At 47.2% G+C, this 13053-nt stretch overlaps 1 protein-coding gene across 1 annotated transcript in view; it reads left to right on the forward strand.

Annotated features, from left to right (window-relative positions):
* Positions 1–13053, forward strand: part of dlg5a (discs, large homolog 5a (Drosophila)) — a 35671-nt gene that overhangs the window by 13406 nt on the left and 9212 nt on the right. The window contains 19 exon segments of the mRNA XM_027015173.2: positions 90–233; positions 1289–1460; positions 3327–3583; positions 3874–4186; positions 4350–4580; positions 5720–5904; positions 6053–6178; positions 6858–6990; positions 7113–7240; positions 7352–7527; positions 7648–7751; positions 8429–8521; positions 8864–9724; positions 9956–10076; positions 10751–10895; positions 11235–11350; positions 11471–11560; positions 11735–11903; positions 12356–12433. Coding sequence (XP_026870974.2) covers positions 90–233; positions 1289–1460; positions 3327–3583; positions 3874–4186; positions 4350–4580; positions 5720–5904; positions 6053–6178; positions 6858–6990; positions 7113–7240; positions 7352–7527; positions 7648–7751; positions 8429–8521; positions 8864–9724; positions 9956–10076; positions 10751–10895; positions 11235–11350; positions 11471–11560; positions 11735–11903; positions 12356–12433 — 3642 coding nt within the window.

The following is a 13053-nucleotide window of genomic DNA, read 5'->3' on the forward strand; positions in this document are numbered from 1 at the left end:
TATTTTCATTTCAGTAATGCACATTAGAATTCTGCCCTTGCAGACAGAGCAGGGTACAGTGCTTATGGGTTTCATTGTTGTCTCCCAAGGCCGAATTCCAAAGCCAGTCATGACTACGAGCGTCTCAAAACCCAGTGTATGAAGGCCATGGCTGACCTGCAGTCGCTACAGAACCAACACACCAAGACCCTGAAAAGGTGCGAGGAGGCAGTGAAGGAAGCTGACTTCTACCAGTGAGTATGCTGCTCCCACCAACACTACATCTCCTCCCCTACTCTGCCCACTGCAGGCTCTGCCCCACAGAGCAGCAGTGTGGGAGGCGAGAGCAGGCACCGTTGCCAGAAGCGATCTACATGTAGTAGAAGTTTTAATTAGACCTGGAATACTCTGCAGTATTGTTGTGGCTCTGAAACCAAGATACAAGATGAGCGCTAGGCTGTTAGCATGCCCGCTGGGCATTCTTTGTGAGCACGTTTAACACACTTAATCTCATAAAGAAACAATGTGGAGTGAGTCAGCTCATTAGCATTAATATGGCCAGTAAAACTTTGTAATAAAAAGTTGATATTCTGTGCATACGGTGCTCTCTGTCATAAGTATGTGGTGTATGTGGAAGCTTCATGTAATCAGTAGCTCAGGTACATGCATAGATGTGGCAGGTGCAGTAATTCTGTTGGTTATCTGTTTCTATCAGGACACATGGCCTACTGTCCCCTTCTCTGCTGGCATGTATGTAGGGAGGCGGGATTGGGTAGATGAAGAGGATCGTTGTATTATTTACTATTATCTGCATAACCTTTGATTGATTTTAAGGACAAAACTGATGAGTTTTAGCCAACTGGCTAAGCCATGTTGTCACTTTGCTATAGAGAGGAGGAACATTGTGCCATACTGCAGGGACCATAGACACTGTTATTGTGCTGGTAGTCTTATTGATTCTTTGTAAAATGGTGTTAACATTATCTGTAGTCCTCCTCAGAGTGCTAGGCAATAAAGCCCTTTTCATGTACCTGTGGGGCTCATTTTGGGAAGCTTTTAGGGCTCTTGTTTACAGTATTAAGCAGAAGTGAATTTCATATCAAGAAACAATATAATTAAATGACTGTTATGTAGTTTAGTCAAAGCAGTCAAAGTCAAAGCAAAGTCTTAGTTATACCCATTACATCAAGGCGTGTGTGTGTGTGTGTGTGTGTGTGTGTGTGTGTGTGTGTGTGTGTGTGTGTGTGTGTGTGTGTGTGTGTGTGTGTGTGTGTGTGTGTGTGTGTGTGTGTGTTAGCATGCTGCACAGTCGTGTCCTGAGTGATCAGTCTCAGTTGAAGGAGGAGATGGAGGTGATGAGGAGGGATAATTCTCAGCTGGTGAGAGAGCACAACCATCTGAAGCAGAGCTGTGAGGAGCTGAAGCGACTGCACTCTGAAGACCAGAAAGAAGTGGCTGACATGAGACTGCAGCACCAGCAGGTATGTGTCCAACAAACTGTGGACTCCAGGGAAGCAGATGCCAAACTCCACCCAGCCACTTCCACAGTGGGGACTCCAGGGAAGCAGATGCCACAGTAAAATATTGCAAAGAAAACTGCTGGAGCAAGCAGTGCTGCTGTACTGTGTGTGTGTGTGTGTGTGTGTGTGTGTGTGTGTGTGTGTGTGTGTGTGGTGTGTGTGGTGTGTGTGGTGTGTGTGGTGTGTGTGTGTGTGTGTGTGTGTGTGTGTGTGTGTGTGTGTGTGTGTGTTTCCTGAGCCTTTCTGCACTCATGTAGAGTTGGGCCAAGGTACTGCCTGCTGTGTATAGCGCAGCTATAGGCAAATATTACCATTTACATTTAAAATAAGTTGTTTGAATGTAAAATGGTCTAATATCAGTACCTGTAAGGCACATGACAATTCAGCTATTTTTTCATAATGTCTCATCTTTGTTGTTATAAAATACATAAATAGCTTTTTTAATTTCAGGATCAGTTATGATGACTGAACATGTATGGCTAAGAGGACTCTGAAATTTAAGCCTTTTTGGTGTAGAGTTTCCTTTTACTGAATTTGATAGGATTTTTTTAGGCAAACATACATGAAGATGGCACTGACAAATGTCTTGTGTAATATTTCATGTGTATCTAATGTAATATTGTGTATATCTAATAGTTTACTGTTTGTATAATAAAGGGATACCTGCAGAATACCCTGCGTCCCCTGCAGTTGAGGAATTACGTGCTACATTTTAATGGTATTAGTCAGGGTAAAATTCCACATCTGGGTTATATTGCATCATAATGTTGATCTATGAAAGAGGAGATTTTTCGAAGGCCAGCCAGGGCATTTGATTACTCTGGGATGCATTTGTCATTACTCTGTTATAGATTAGCGAGTGCATGCAGTACATAGGCCAAATGTGCAGGGATGCAGTACTGAGACTGTATGCCCCTGGGCTGCGAGGCAGTGAGCAGACCTGACCTTGATGTGCAGATGGAACTGTGTAAACACTGCACCACTCTTCTCCCTGCACCACTTACAACAGGCTCCTGGTTTAGTTTTTTCACTGCTGCTGACCCATTTGTTAGGCTTCTTCTTGGATTAAACCCCTGAAACATTTGCATTTGGAAGCGCGCACACACACACACACACAAAGACATGCGCATGCACACACAATTCTCAGTCCCCTACCTCCGCCCTCCGCGGTGTCTTTGCAGAGGTCTTTATCCTGCGGGAAGGTGGTAACATGAGCTCTCCAGGATCAGTAGTAGTGTGCTGAGCTGCTATCTGTACATGGTCTGTGCAGAATGTTGAAGCTGCACTAAATGGGCTTTGGACCTGTCAGCAAAGCTTAGCCCCCCCCACCCTGACAGCCTGCACACACCGCGCGTGCTGTGAAAAAGGCAGCCTGGAAGGGCAAGTGCTATATGACTGATGGGAGTGGACTCCAAGACTCTTACAGCTGGTCAATAGCACAAGCTGTGATAACATGGGCCGAAGCAGAGCCAGACCCACATGTCAGTCATGCAGGAGGGAGGGGGTATGTTACAGGTTGCCATGGGAAGTGACGCATTCATTCTTAATTAAGCAGGTACCTGTGCTTTTCTTTAGTTGCTTGAAATTCTTTCATCACATAAATGTTGCGGAATCATTATGGTTTTAGTGGTTTTAGTTTATAAAGTGCAGTAGCCAAGTATATTGGTAAAGGACTATTTGGTCAATACACTGATTACAGATTTCTCTGTTTATTATGTTCTGATGAAGATGCAGTCCCCTTCGTTTCACCCATTATTGCCATCTGCTGGTTGCATTAGCTTTTGAGCAACATGAGGTTTTGATTCTTGCCTATGCGTTTGTTATTAGGTTATTAGGGAGAACGGGTCATCAGAGGTGCTGAAACTCTACGACACAGCCATGGATAAACTGGAGGGGCTGAAGAAAGAGTATGACAACTTGAGCAAGCGATACAGTGAGAAGGTGGCCAATCACAACACGGACCTGAGCCGTCTGCAGCAGGCCGACGAGGAGAATGGGCGACTGCAGAAGCAGATTGAGACCTTGATAAAGCAGAGAGACACGGCTATCCACTACCAGCAGCAGTACTCGGCCTCTGTCCGCAGGTAAGAGGCAGGAGCTCCAGCTATGCGTGCTTGTGCAGGAAATTTGCACAGGCTGTAGTACTGTGTGACCAAGCGACAAGCTTATGGATAGTAAGCACAAAAGGGCGAAGAGATGAGTTTGGCAGCGGAACCATTAATGTTTACATTCCCCACTAAGAATAAGTATACATATGGAATTTAGGGTGAATGGTAACCTCATGTACCGTGTGGTCACGCATTACTTTATCAGCAGCCGTGATTGCAGGTGTTGGCGAGCAACCCCCCTCACTCTGATGGGTGTCTGGTCACAGGTTTGACTCAGTGCAGCAGGAACTGAGCAAGGCCTCAGCACAGAACAAGGAGCTGCAGCGGGAGATGGAGAGGCTGCAGTCAGAGGTGACGCGCTACAAGAACTTCCAACTGAAGGCAGCCAAGGATGCAGAGAAGTACAAGGAGGAGCGTGACTCCGTGTTCAGTGAGTATCGGCTGATCATGAGTGAGCGTGACCAGGTGATCAAGGAGGTGGACAAGCTGCAGACGGAGCTGGAGGCGGCTGAGGCCCGCCTGAAGAACACTTCGTCGGAGAGGATGGTGGCCAGCGAGGAGCTGGAGGCGCTCCGACAGGTACAAGCCAGCACATTAGCCGAGGCTTGTAGAGATCGTATGAATGCGTGTGATTTACAGGAACGATCCGCAGCATGGATGTCATGTCGTGTAATGCGTGACCAGCTTTGTGGGAAACAGCATTATTTATTTGCCAATTGCTGCCATCCGCTGTGCTTCGCAGGAGCTCAACTCGTCACTGGTGGATCGAGACCGTGCCATCTGTGAGCGGAATGAGCTGCTGGAGAAGTACTGCCATGAAGTTAAGGATAAAGCGGAGGCACAGAAGGAGCTGAGTCAGGCCTGCAAAGACATCGAGACTGTGCGCGAGGAGCGTGACGTGGCCAGGAAAGAACGCACAGAAGCCATCATCCAGAGGGACCAGCTGCTGCGCGAGTACTACCAGGCTAGACAGGTATACACAGGCTCGGAGCCGTGACACTTCCCTCTTTCTGGGCCTCCCCCCGGCCAAGAGCCCCATGCATGGAGACTTTTTTTGGGGGGGGGGGTGTTATTTATTTCTAATGTTACTTCTCACGGTTAAATGTGCAGAACTTTGTTGCTAAGGGTTTGTCAGTGATTAACAATAAGTAATACAGAAATAATAAGTACTATATAAATGCAGTTTGATTAAGTTCGATCTGGAAGATATCTTTGAATGTATTTTTAAATTTTGCAAGAGTTGACTGTTTTGATCAAGTGTAATTCCTCAGTGCCTGGGCGCTGATGGCCTTTTGCTGTTTTTGGGATTGATTATGAAAGTGCTGTGTGTGCTAATGTAGGATGGGTATGGCAGCTCAGGCAGTACGCTGTCAGCGCAGGTAAAGAGAGCTCCCTGTCTCGCAGAGCACCTCTCACATCTTGGATGAAACTTTCAGCAGCTCGTCACTGTCACCTTCCAAACGAAAGGGCCTTGTACTCTCAGTTGTGTCTTCCAGATTTGCTGAATAATGCAGAAATACTCACTCTGATTTTCACTCTATTCAGTTCATCTGGGAAAATCTTGTTCTAACCTTTCATGATCGAGAATTTTAGTTTGTTATATGGCTTTTATAGTTGTCTCTTAGATTTTATTTTTATATTATCACCATCTTTTATGGCACCCATTTATGTATACTATTTGCTTGTGTGAAAAATCCATGGAGCTTTTAAAATGTTAGAGATCTTCTCTGAGCAGTTCAGCGTTGCCTACTGTTTTATATGTATACATTCTCTCTCACGCCACACACACACACACACACACACACACACACACACACAGCCACTTATAACCTGATCTGAGCTACACGATTATTCCAGAAGAAATCAACACATGTAGTAAAGCGGCTTTCTAATTGTATCAGACAAATATATGGAAACATGCAGCTGAACTGATTTGCAACCCGACTCCACCAGAGGGCTCTGTGATTGTTCCAAACCACTTATGTTCTGGGTGGCACTAACCAGAACAATAAATGCAAGAGAATAAATGTTCCTTGTTTAGTATTGTGGGATCGCATTAACGTTGGTGACCGCCAGCCAAGTCTTGCAGCTCAAGCATGTTGTTGTGCACAGAAACAAGACACGGCCACTATGGACATGGAGCGGGCCAACAAAGAGATCGAGGTGTTGCGTAAGCAGTGTGAGGCCATGTCACAGGAGCTGAAGGAGGCCGTACAGGAGGCCGAGGTAGCCAAGTGCCGCCGGGACTGGGCTTTCCAGGAGAGGGACAAGATCGTCGCCGAGCGGGAGAGCATCCGGTGCGGTCCCACAGCTGCAAGCCATGCGGGAAGAATCAGCCCCCTTTCAGCATGGTCTTTCTCAATTAAGAGAGGTTTTGCATGCGTTTGTATGGTTGTAGGCAGAATGTGGGCTCAGTGCACGGACGTTTTATCTGCTGTGTGGCAGGACCCTGTGCGATAACCTGCGCAGAGAAAGGGATCGTGCTGTTAGCGACCTGGCCGACGCTCTGCGCAACCTGGACGACATGAGGAAACAGAAGAATGATGCGGCCCGGGAACTGAAAGAGCTCAAGTGAGCGCTGTTCTATGCCGCTCCCTGCTAGTCTGCTTTCTATTATTCCAGCCCCCCACCCCCCCTCTCTCTCTCTCTCTCTCTCCTCTCTCTCCTCTCTCTCCTCTCTCTCTCTCTCTCTCTCTCTCTCTCTCTCTCTCTCTCTCTCTCTCCTTCCCTCATACATTCTCATGAAACAGATTTGTGCTGTTGTCCACTGTTCCTGTGGCTCAAGCTCCCTCTAGTGGCTGGCTAATGCATGAAAAATAAATATGGTCCCTCCCTTTCTCTTAAAACTATTTTAGTTTTTCAGAGTTTTTAAAGTCACTGATACCCTCTGGGCATCTCCCTCATTGCACTTTGAGCCCATGTGTCTTGGTGGCAGTTTGCCAGTATTCCCTATTACTTAATCCTGTTTTATTTTCATCTGTTTTCTGGCTATGACCTTGATGTTTATATCCCTTCTCTCTCTGGTGTGTGTTTTATTCCATAAGTATGTTACAGGACATTTATACAATAGAGCAATAGAAGCAATAGCAATAAATATTTCTTGGATTGTGTATTTCTTCTTTAATTATCAGCAAGCAGAGTTGTTCAGAAGTACAGGTTTCCACATTTGTTGTGGAGTGAGCCCGTTTGTTTTCTCTAGGGTGAGGAGCGTGTAGGGTTGTATAGCAAGGTGCATGTTTGTGCTCTCTAGGGAGAAGGTGGAATGCCAGAGAGAGAGGGAGGCACACTTCTGCCCACTGATGGCACACAGTTCGCACGATTCAGCCATAGACACAGACTCTCTGGAGTGGGAAACTGAAGTGGTGGAGTTTGAGAAGGACAGGGTGAGTTCCTCAAATCAGTCCACACAACACTCTTTGACCTTGTGTGGATAAGAGGCGTTGGATCTTAGTTAGGCTTTCCATTTTGATTGTTGTGTGTGATTTCTGTCTTTTTCTCTGACCAGGATGACATGGATTTGAAGGCTCTGGGGTTTGACATCGCAGAGGGAGTGAACGATCCATATATACCAGGGGATTGTGGGATTTTTGTGACCAGAGTGGACAAAGGAAGTATTGCAGATGGAAGACTAAGGTAATTTAGCCTATTGAGCTCTCTCCAAATAATAGCCTGGGGAGTTGGTGGCCGCTCATTGCTTTGCTGCCCATTGCTTCGACCTAACCAGCCGTGTCTTTCTCGTCCCAGAGTGAACGACTGGCTGCTGAAGATAAATGACATTGACCTAACTAACAAAGACAGGACGCAGGTCATCAAAGCCGTGCTTAATGGAGGAGGCGTGATCAATATGGTGGTTCGAAGGAGAAAGTCTTTAGGTGGAAGACTGGTTACTCCTGTCCACATTAATCTCGTCGGACACAAAGGTAGAGCTTAGCTCCGTTTCCCAGGGTAGGAAAGAAAGCTGAATAAAAAGTAGCCCCTTCTGTGCTCCTGTTGTCATCAATAACTCCTCCCCTCACTCTCCCATGCTGACCCTCTATCAGACAGTGGTATAAGCCTGGAGGGCGGAGTCTATGTGACGGCTCTAGCAGCAGGAAGCCCGGCTGCCAGGGAGGGTTCTCTCTCCATCGGGGATCGCCTCATTGCCGTAAGTCAACAATCATGCCATCTTTGAACAGCTGAAACTGTGGAGCTGCCCTTTTGTTTACTATTAATTTGCCAGACTTTATCCCTTATTAATAATAATACTTTAACTTGAAAAGATTCCTAATTCAGTTACTTATTTTAAACACTCTGGGCCAATTATGCCAATGGCCTTTCAAATCCTTCACTTCAGCAAACTGCTGTAGTTATGCTAGGTGATATGCAGAATGATAGTCACAATAGTGATTGGTAATGCTACATGGGGAAACCAAAAAGTTGATCCAGTCATAGTCCTCCACTGATGTAATATGTCCTGTCGCAACTAGGACATGATTTACACAACAACCTTATACCACCAACTTTATGCAGATATACTTGAATTCTAATGAAATTTAAAATTGTGTGCAGTATTTATAATGCTTACTGCTTCATCTAGGAATGTAACATCTTCTATTACTGAGATTGAGTAATGCATGTCAGAATATTTGAGTGTGGTGTTAAGTTCAGAGTCTGTGACCCATATGACCCCCCCTTTTTTTTTTCATCTAGTAACAATGTAAATGCGTGCATATATTAGCACGCAGGCTTGGTACTGATGGGCTGCGGAACGTGCCAGAATGGCTGAAGAGAGTGCTGGTGCTGTTCTTTAGTGAAGCTCTGACCTACATTTCCCCTTCTCAGATAAATGGAATCGCTCTGGATAACAAATCTGTGACAGAGTGTGAGGCTCTGCTAAGAGGCTGCAGAGAGTCACTCAGCCTTTCCCTCATGAAGGTGAGTGTTTGCGTCTGTCTGCATGGCTGTGTGCGTGTGTGTGCGTGAGCTTGTGCGCTATGCTCTTGTTTCTAAATATGGAGATCCTACTCCCACATTCCTGTATAGCTCATATTCGTGACAGCACTGTCTATGTATTGAAGTACAAGTTTTGATGCATTAAAGAGTAGTTGTTCCAACGGCACACTTTTGTAATCCCTGTCAGTTGTCTGGTTTAGATGCTGTAATTTGAAACATTTCGCTTGTTCCTCAGAATAGTAGAACCTGTTTGAAGTTTACACTGTCAGGCATAAAGCTCTTGCTCCTGAAAAGTATGCCCTGAAAAATCTGTCTTGTGGCCAGTTCTTCCCCCAGAGCACATCAGGCCAGAATATCTTCGAGAGTCTCCGGGAGGTGGACAAGTCCAATGGTAGGGTGCATGTAACCGAGGTGCACTGTCGCAATGGCCGCAATCTCAAGCACAATAGCTCCACCCAGACAGACCTCTATAGCAGCGAGGTGGGTGGTGGCTGCGGAGAGAGGAGGAAACCCCGGGCTGACCCCGAGGAGGTCATGTACCCGGAGCGAAAGCCCTTCTCTGCCTCAAGTCTGCGGCCCGCCTCCGAGCTGGGCTCCGCCCGCTATGCTGGCAGCGCCTTCCACGAGGTCTGCTACACCCGCTCTGACCCGGCCCCTGAGTGCATTGTACTGGAGACTGCGCCTGACAAGAGGCATAGCGGAGGAACCTGGCCCAAAATGGTGGCGGGGGTTGCCATGACGACAGATAGCCCTGCTCAACTCTCTATCTACAAGTTGCCCAATCAGAGGAAGTCCATCTTTGACGCTGACACCTTCAAGAGACCCGACACGCCATCTAAGGTGGAGTACCTAACCGGCCACTCACCGCAGCCCTCCAGAGCGGATGGAGCCACAGCGCCTCCACCAGCTCCCCCTACGCGCAGCGACTCATTCAAGTTCAAGCCGAAGCCAGCGGGCAGCTCCGCATCGGACTCCACCATCACGGATGTGAAGCAGGGAGACCGCAACGGAAACCTGTATTTGGTCGAGGGAGGGGCCAAGACACTGAGCTCACGGAAGTCCTGCGAGGAGGACATCGGGCGCGTGCGGCCCGAGGAGCCCGACGTGAAGCGGCCACGGCCCAAGTCGGCCCCAGCACTGCGCCTTAGGATGACGCCGCAGACCATCCCCCTGCAGAGCTTCCAGGTGAGTTCTCCGCCATCTTGGCCTTGGCCTGGTGCCCACTTTAATCAGCCTCACAGCTCCTGCTGCACTGCCACACACTGCTCTGCGGGGGCAGCAGAGCACAGAAATGCTAAACTCTGCCTCCTGATGGTATGCCAGATATTACATAACATTCCCTACCATGTCCATTTGCCCCACTAATACATGTCAAATTCATCTTTGTGTGTGTGTGTGTGTGTGTGTGTGGAACAGAGCTACTCTAATGATGGGGACTGTTTAGAGCAGAGGGAGGTTTTGCGCTCCTCTCCTAATAGACCTCACAGACACAGCATGGGGTTCGTCCCTGCCGTCTACAATGGGACCCTGCCACCCAGTGAGTCATGCTCCCCTCCTACTCTGAGCTGATCTCTGCCATTTCAGTTTGGTAGTGTGGAGGATTTAAGATTTTCTTTTTTTTTTTTTTTTTTTTTTTTTTTTTTTGTGGTGTTGAGGTATGGTTTTGGGAACTCACAATGCAAAAACCATGTTTATTGTTATAAATATCTACAGTTAACTCACTGAGCACAATAATGTGCATCATATATAGTTCATTCATTTTATTTTGCAGTAATGTCTTAGGCCAAGAAGAGTGCTCATTTCTGAGGTATCTTTATGTAGAACCAGGGTCCAGGGTGCCACACAGTCTTTCTGGTGACATATGCGCATACAATATGCATGGGGCTTGCGATAATTAAGTCTATTTTTACCTGATTTGAATATTCATCATTTGGCCAGGGAAGCTGATTTGTGAGCCTCCCTGCCGTCTGCTCATCTGTTGCCCAGAGCAGCTGGGTTCATGTCCGGGGCCAGGGGAGGAGCCACAAACCATGCGCCATCAGCTCCGCCCCCCACTGAGCTTGACCAGGAGACCGTAGCTCCGTGGCAACCCTCCCCTTAAAAACGCCATCAAAAGGGATACATGGCCGGTGACCATGATAGCCGGTGGCAGGGGGAGAGCGTGTTTGCTTGAGCTGTTTTTTCATTTACCTGGATATGTTTAACCTGCAGACTCCACCCATCGAGGCCTGTCACCATGTACTGCGGTTACGGCAGTGATGAGGAACCCTGTTTACACTGTCCGTAGTCACAGGCTGCACACCAGCAACTGTCCCTCCGTTGCCAGTCAGATCTGCCATCAACACACACATACAAGGTATCACAAACCGCATCACCAGCACTTCGTGTTGCGTCCCCACGGAACACGCACACTTCTTTTCATTGAAATTAAATATATGACCCTTTAGACTTTGACATTCAGAGTTTGGGTGTAAATTAACCTTGCATTGAGTTGGTTACAAAAGGATGACTTTCAAGAGTTTCAGCAGTGGACAGCTTGTAATCTCTGAATGGGGCCTGAATGTTCTGCAGCCCACATAATGAGTGTTTGCTGAAATGACCTGTTCTCATTTGTACAGTGCAGCTCAGTCTGACCCCCTTTTTACCTTCTTAGCTTGTGCGTATTCTTGTTTTTATTCTTCCTCCCTCCCCCCAGTCCCCAGCACCAGGGCCGTCTTAGTCTGGACCTCACCCAGAAGCGACCTGTTGAGTGTTCGCGTTCCAGTCGGGCCTCTCACGGCACCAACTCGCTGCCATCCAGTGCCCGACTCGGTCAGTCTCCGTCTCTCTGTCCTCTGGCTCTCTCCTCCATGACTCGTCCTCGCATGTCCTGGGATATGGCACACTCTTGGGGTACCTCGTTTAAAACGGGTTGCTCTGTTTGCATTGCAGGCTCATCCAATAATGTGCAGCATCGCACAGAAAGGATCAAAATCCCCTCCACCCCTCGGTACCCGCGCTCTATGCTGGGCTCAGACAGAGGTGCGCTCCTCTTTTGTAGAGTATAATCTGTGAGAGCATAATGTTGAATCTTTCACTGAGACATTGTGTTTCACTGAGACATTGTTTGTTTGCTGTTGTTGTGTGAACATGGATGGAGCTGACCGAGTTGACCTTGCATCTGCGTATTTGTATGCCTGTGTGACTGCGTCCCAGGTTCCCTGTCCCACTCAGAATGCAGCAGTCCCAGTCTCATCACACCACCCCTGTCCCCGCTCAACCTGGAGACGTCCTCGTTTGCCTCCAGCCAGTCTCAGAACTCCATCTCCACGCTGCCGCGCATCTCAGTCAGCCCCGTTCCCACAGGAGAGCACAGGAAAGACAGGTCTGGTCCCATCACACACCCACTCCCCCCCCAACCCCCCTGCGCACAGCCTTTCCGCACCATTGCCAAGTAACAGCACTCTCTCATGTCTAGCGCAGCTAAGCTGAGCACAGGCCTCTCTCTCCCTTCAGTTATCTCAGGCTCTCTGAAATGGGCTCACTACACTGGGGTAGAAGTTGTTGTTGTTGTTGTTGTTGTTGTTGTTATTATTATTATTATTATTATTAACAACCCCCCCCCCCATCTCTCCTTTAGCAGAATGCAAATGTGCTCATTAATATACTTCATTCTTTCCATTTCATGTTTTGGTTTCTTCATGAACGCCTGTAATATGTCTTGCTGTGATCAGCCGAACACATCTGTCTTCCAGTGTGTTGAGTCTCTGTCCCTGTGTAGGTTTTTACAGGCTGTCTCTTCTGCCTCTGCTCTTTGGCTTTCCGGAACCCTTTCAGATCTCTGTACCGTAACAGGTCGTTTCTGAGAATCCCTCTGGCTGCTAGGCCTCGGTTCTCCTCTCTCAGGAGCCTGAGGTTGGTTTCCTGCCAGTCACGAGGGGGGGTGCTTGACACACCTGCTTGTTTGCTTGTTGTGAACGTAGAGCTGCATTCTGAATGACTGGCTGTGGAAATACCTGCTTGTGTGCCATGTGTGTAAATAGACTTAGACCATGCGTTAAGCCACTTGACAGACTCCTGAAGTGGTGAGATTACTGGGACTTTGAATTGTCATGAATTGTGTTATTTAAATAAATGGGTTGATCAGGATTGGACCTGCTTATGCACCAGTCAAGTCAGCCAGTTTGAAACCATTGGATTTGATATTCTAAAATGGATCAAGAGTTGAGCATTAGATTTTCATGGTGGTCTGTACTTCATAGGATAATGTTTGCTCATTGTATGAACATTTTCTTGCGAGTTTAAAGTAGAGGGCAGATTACTCCCATCTACCCATGTAGATTTTGCATGTGTTTGGGTGGCTGTTGAAAAGATCCAGAATATTCATGATGAATGACATGCTGTCTATTTACATTTTCTTAACAGATTTTAAAAAAAGCTTTGTATTTGTTACTGAGGTCTACTTGTGAGTTCTAGAGCCTTTACAAATCGGTTATAAACTAACTTTTAGTTGGTGCACTATTTATTAATTAAGC

Source organism: Electrophorus electricus, chromosome 11 (assembly GCF_013358815.1).
Source record: "Electrophorus electricus isolate fEleEle1 chromosome 11, fEleEle1.pri, whole genome shotgun sequence".
Classification (NCBI taxonomy): domain Eukaryota; kingdom Metazoa; phylum Chordata; class Actinopteri; order Gymnotiformes; family Gymnotidae; genus Electrophorus; species Electrophorus electricus.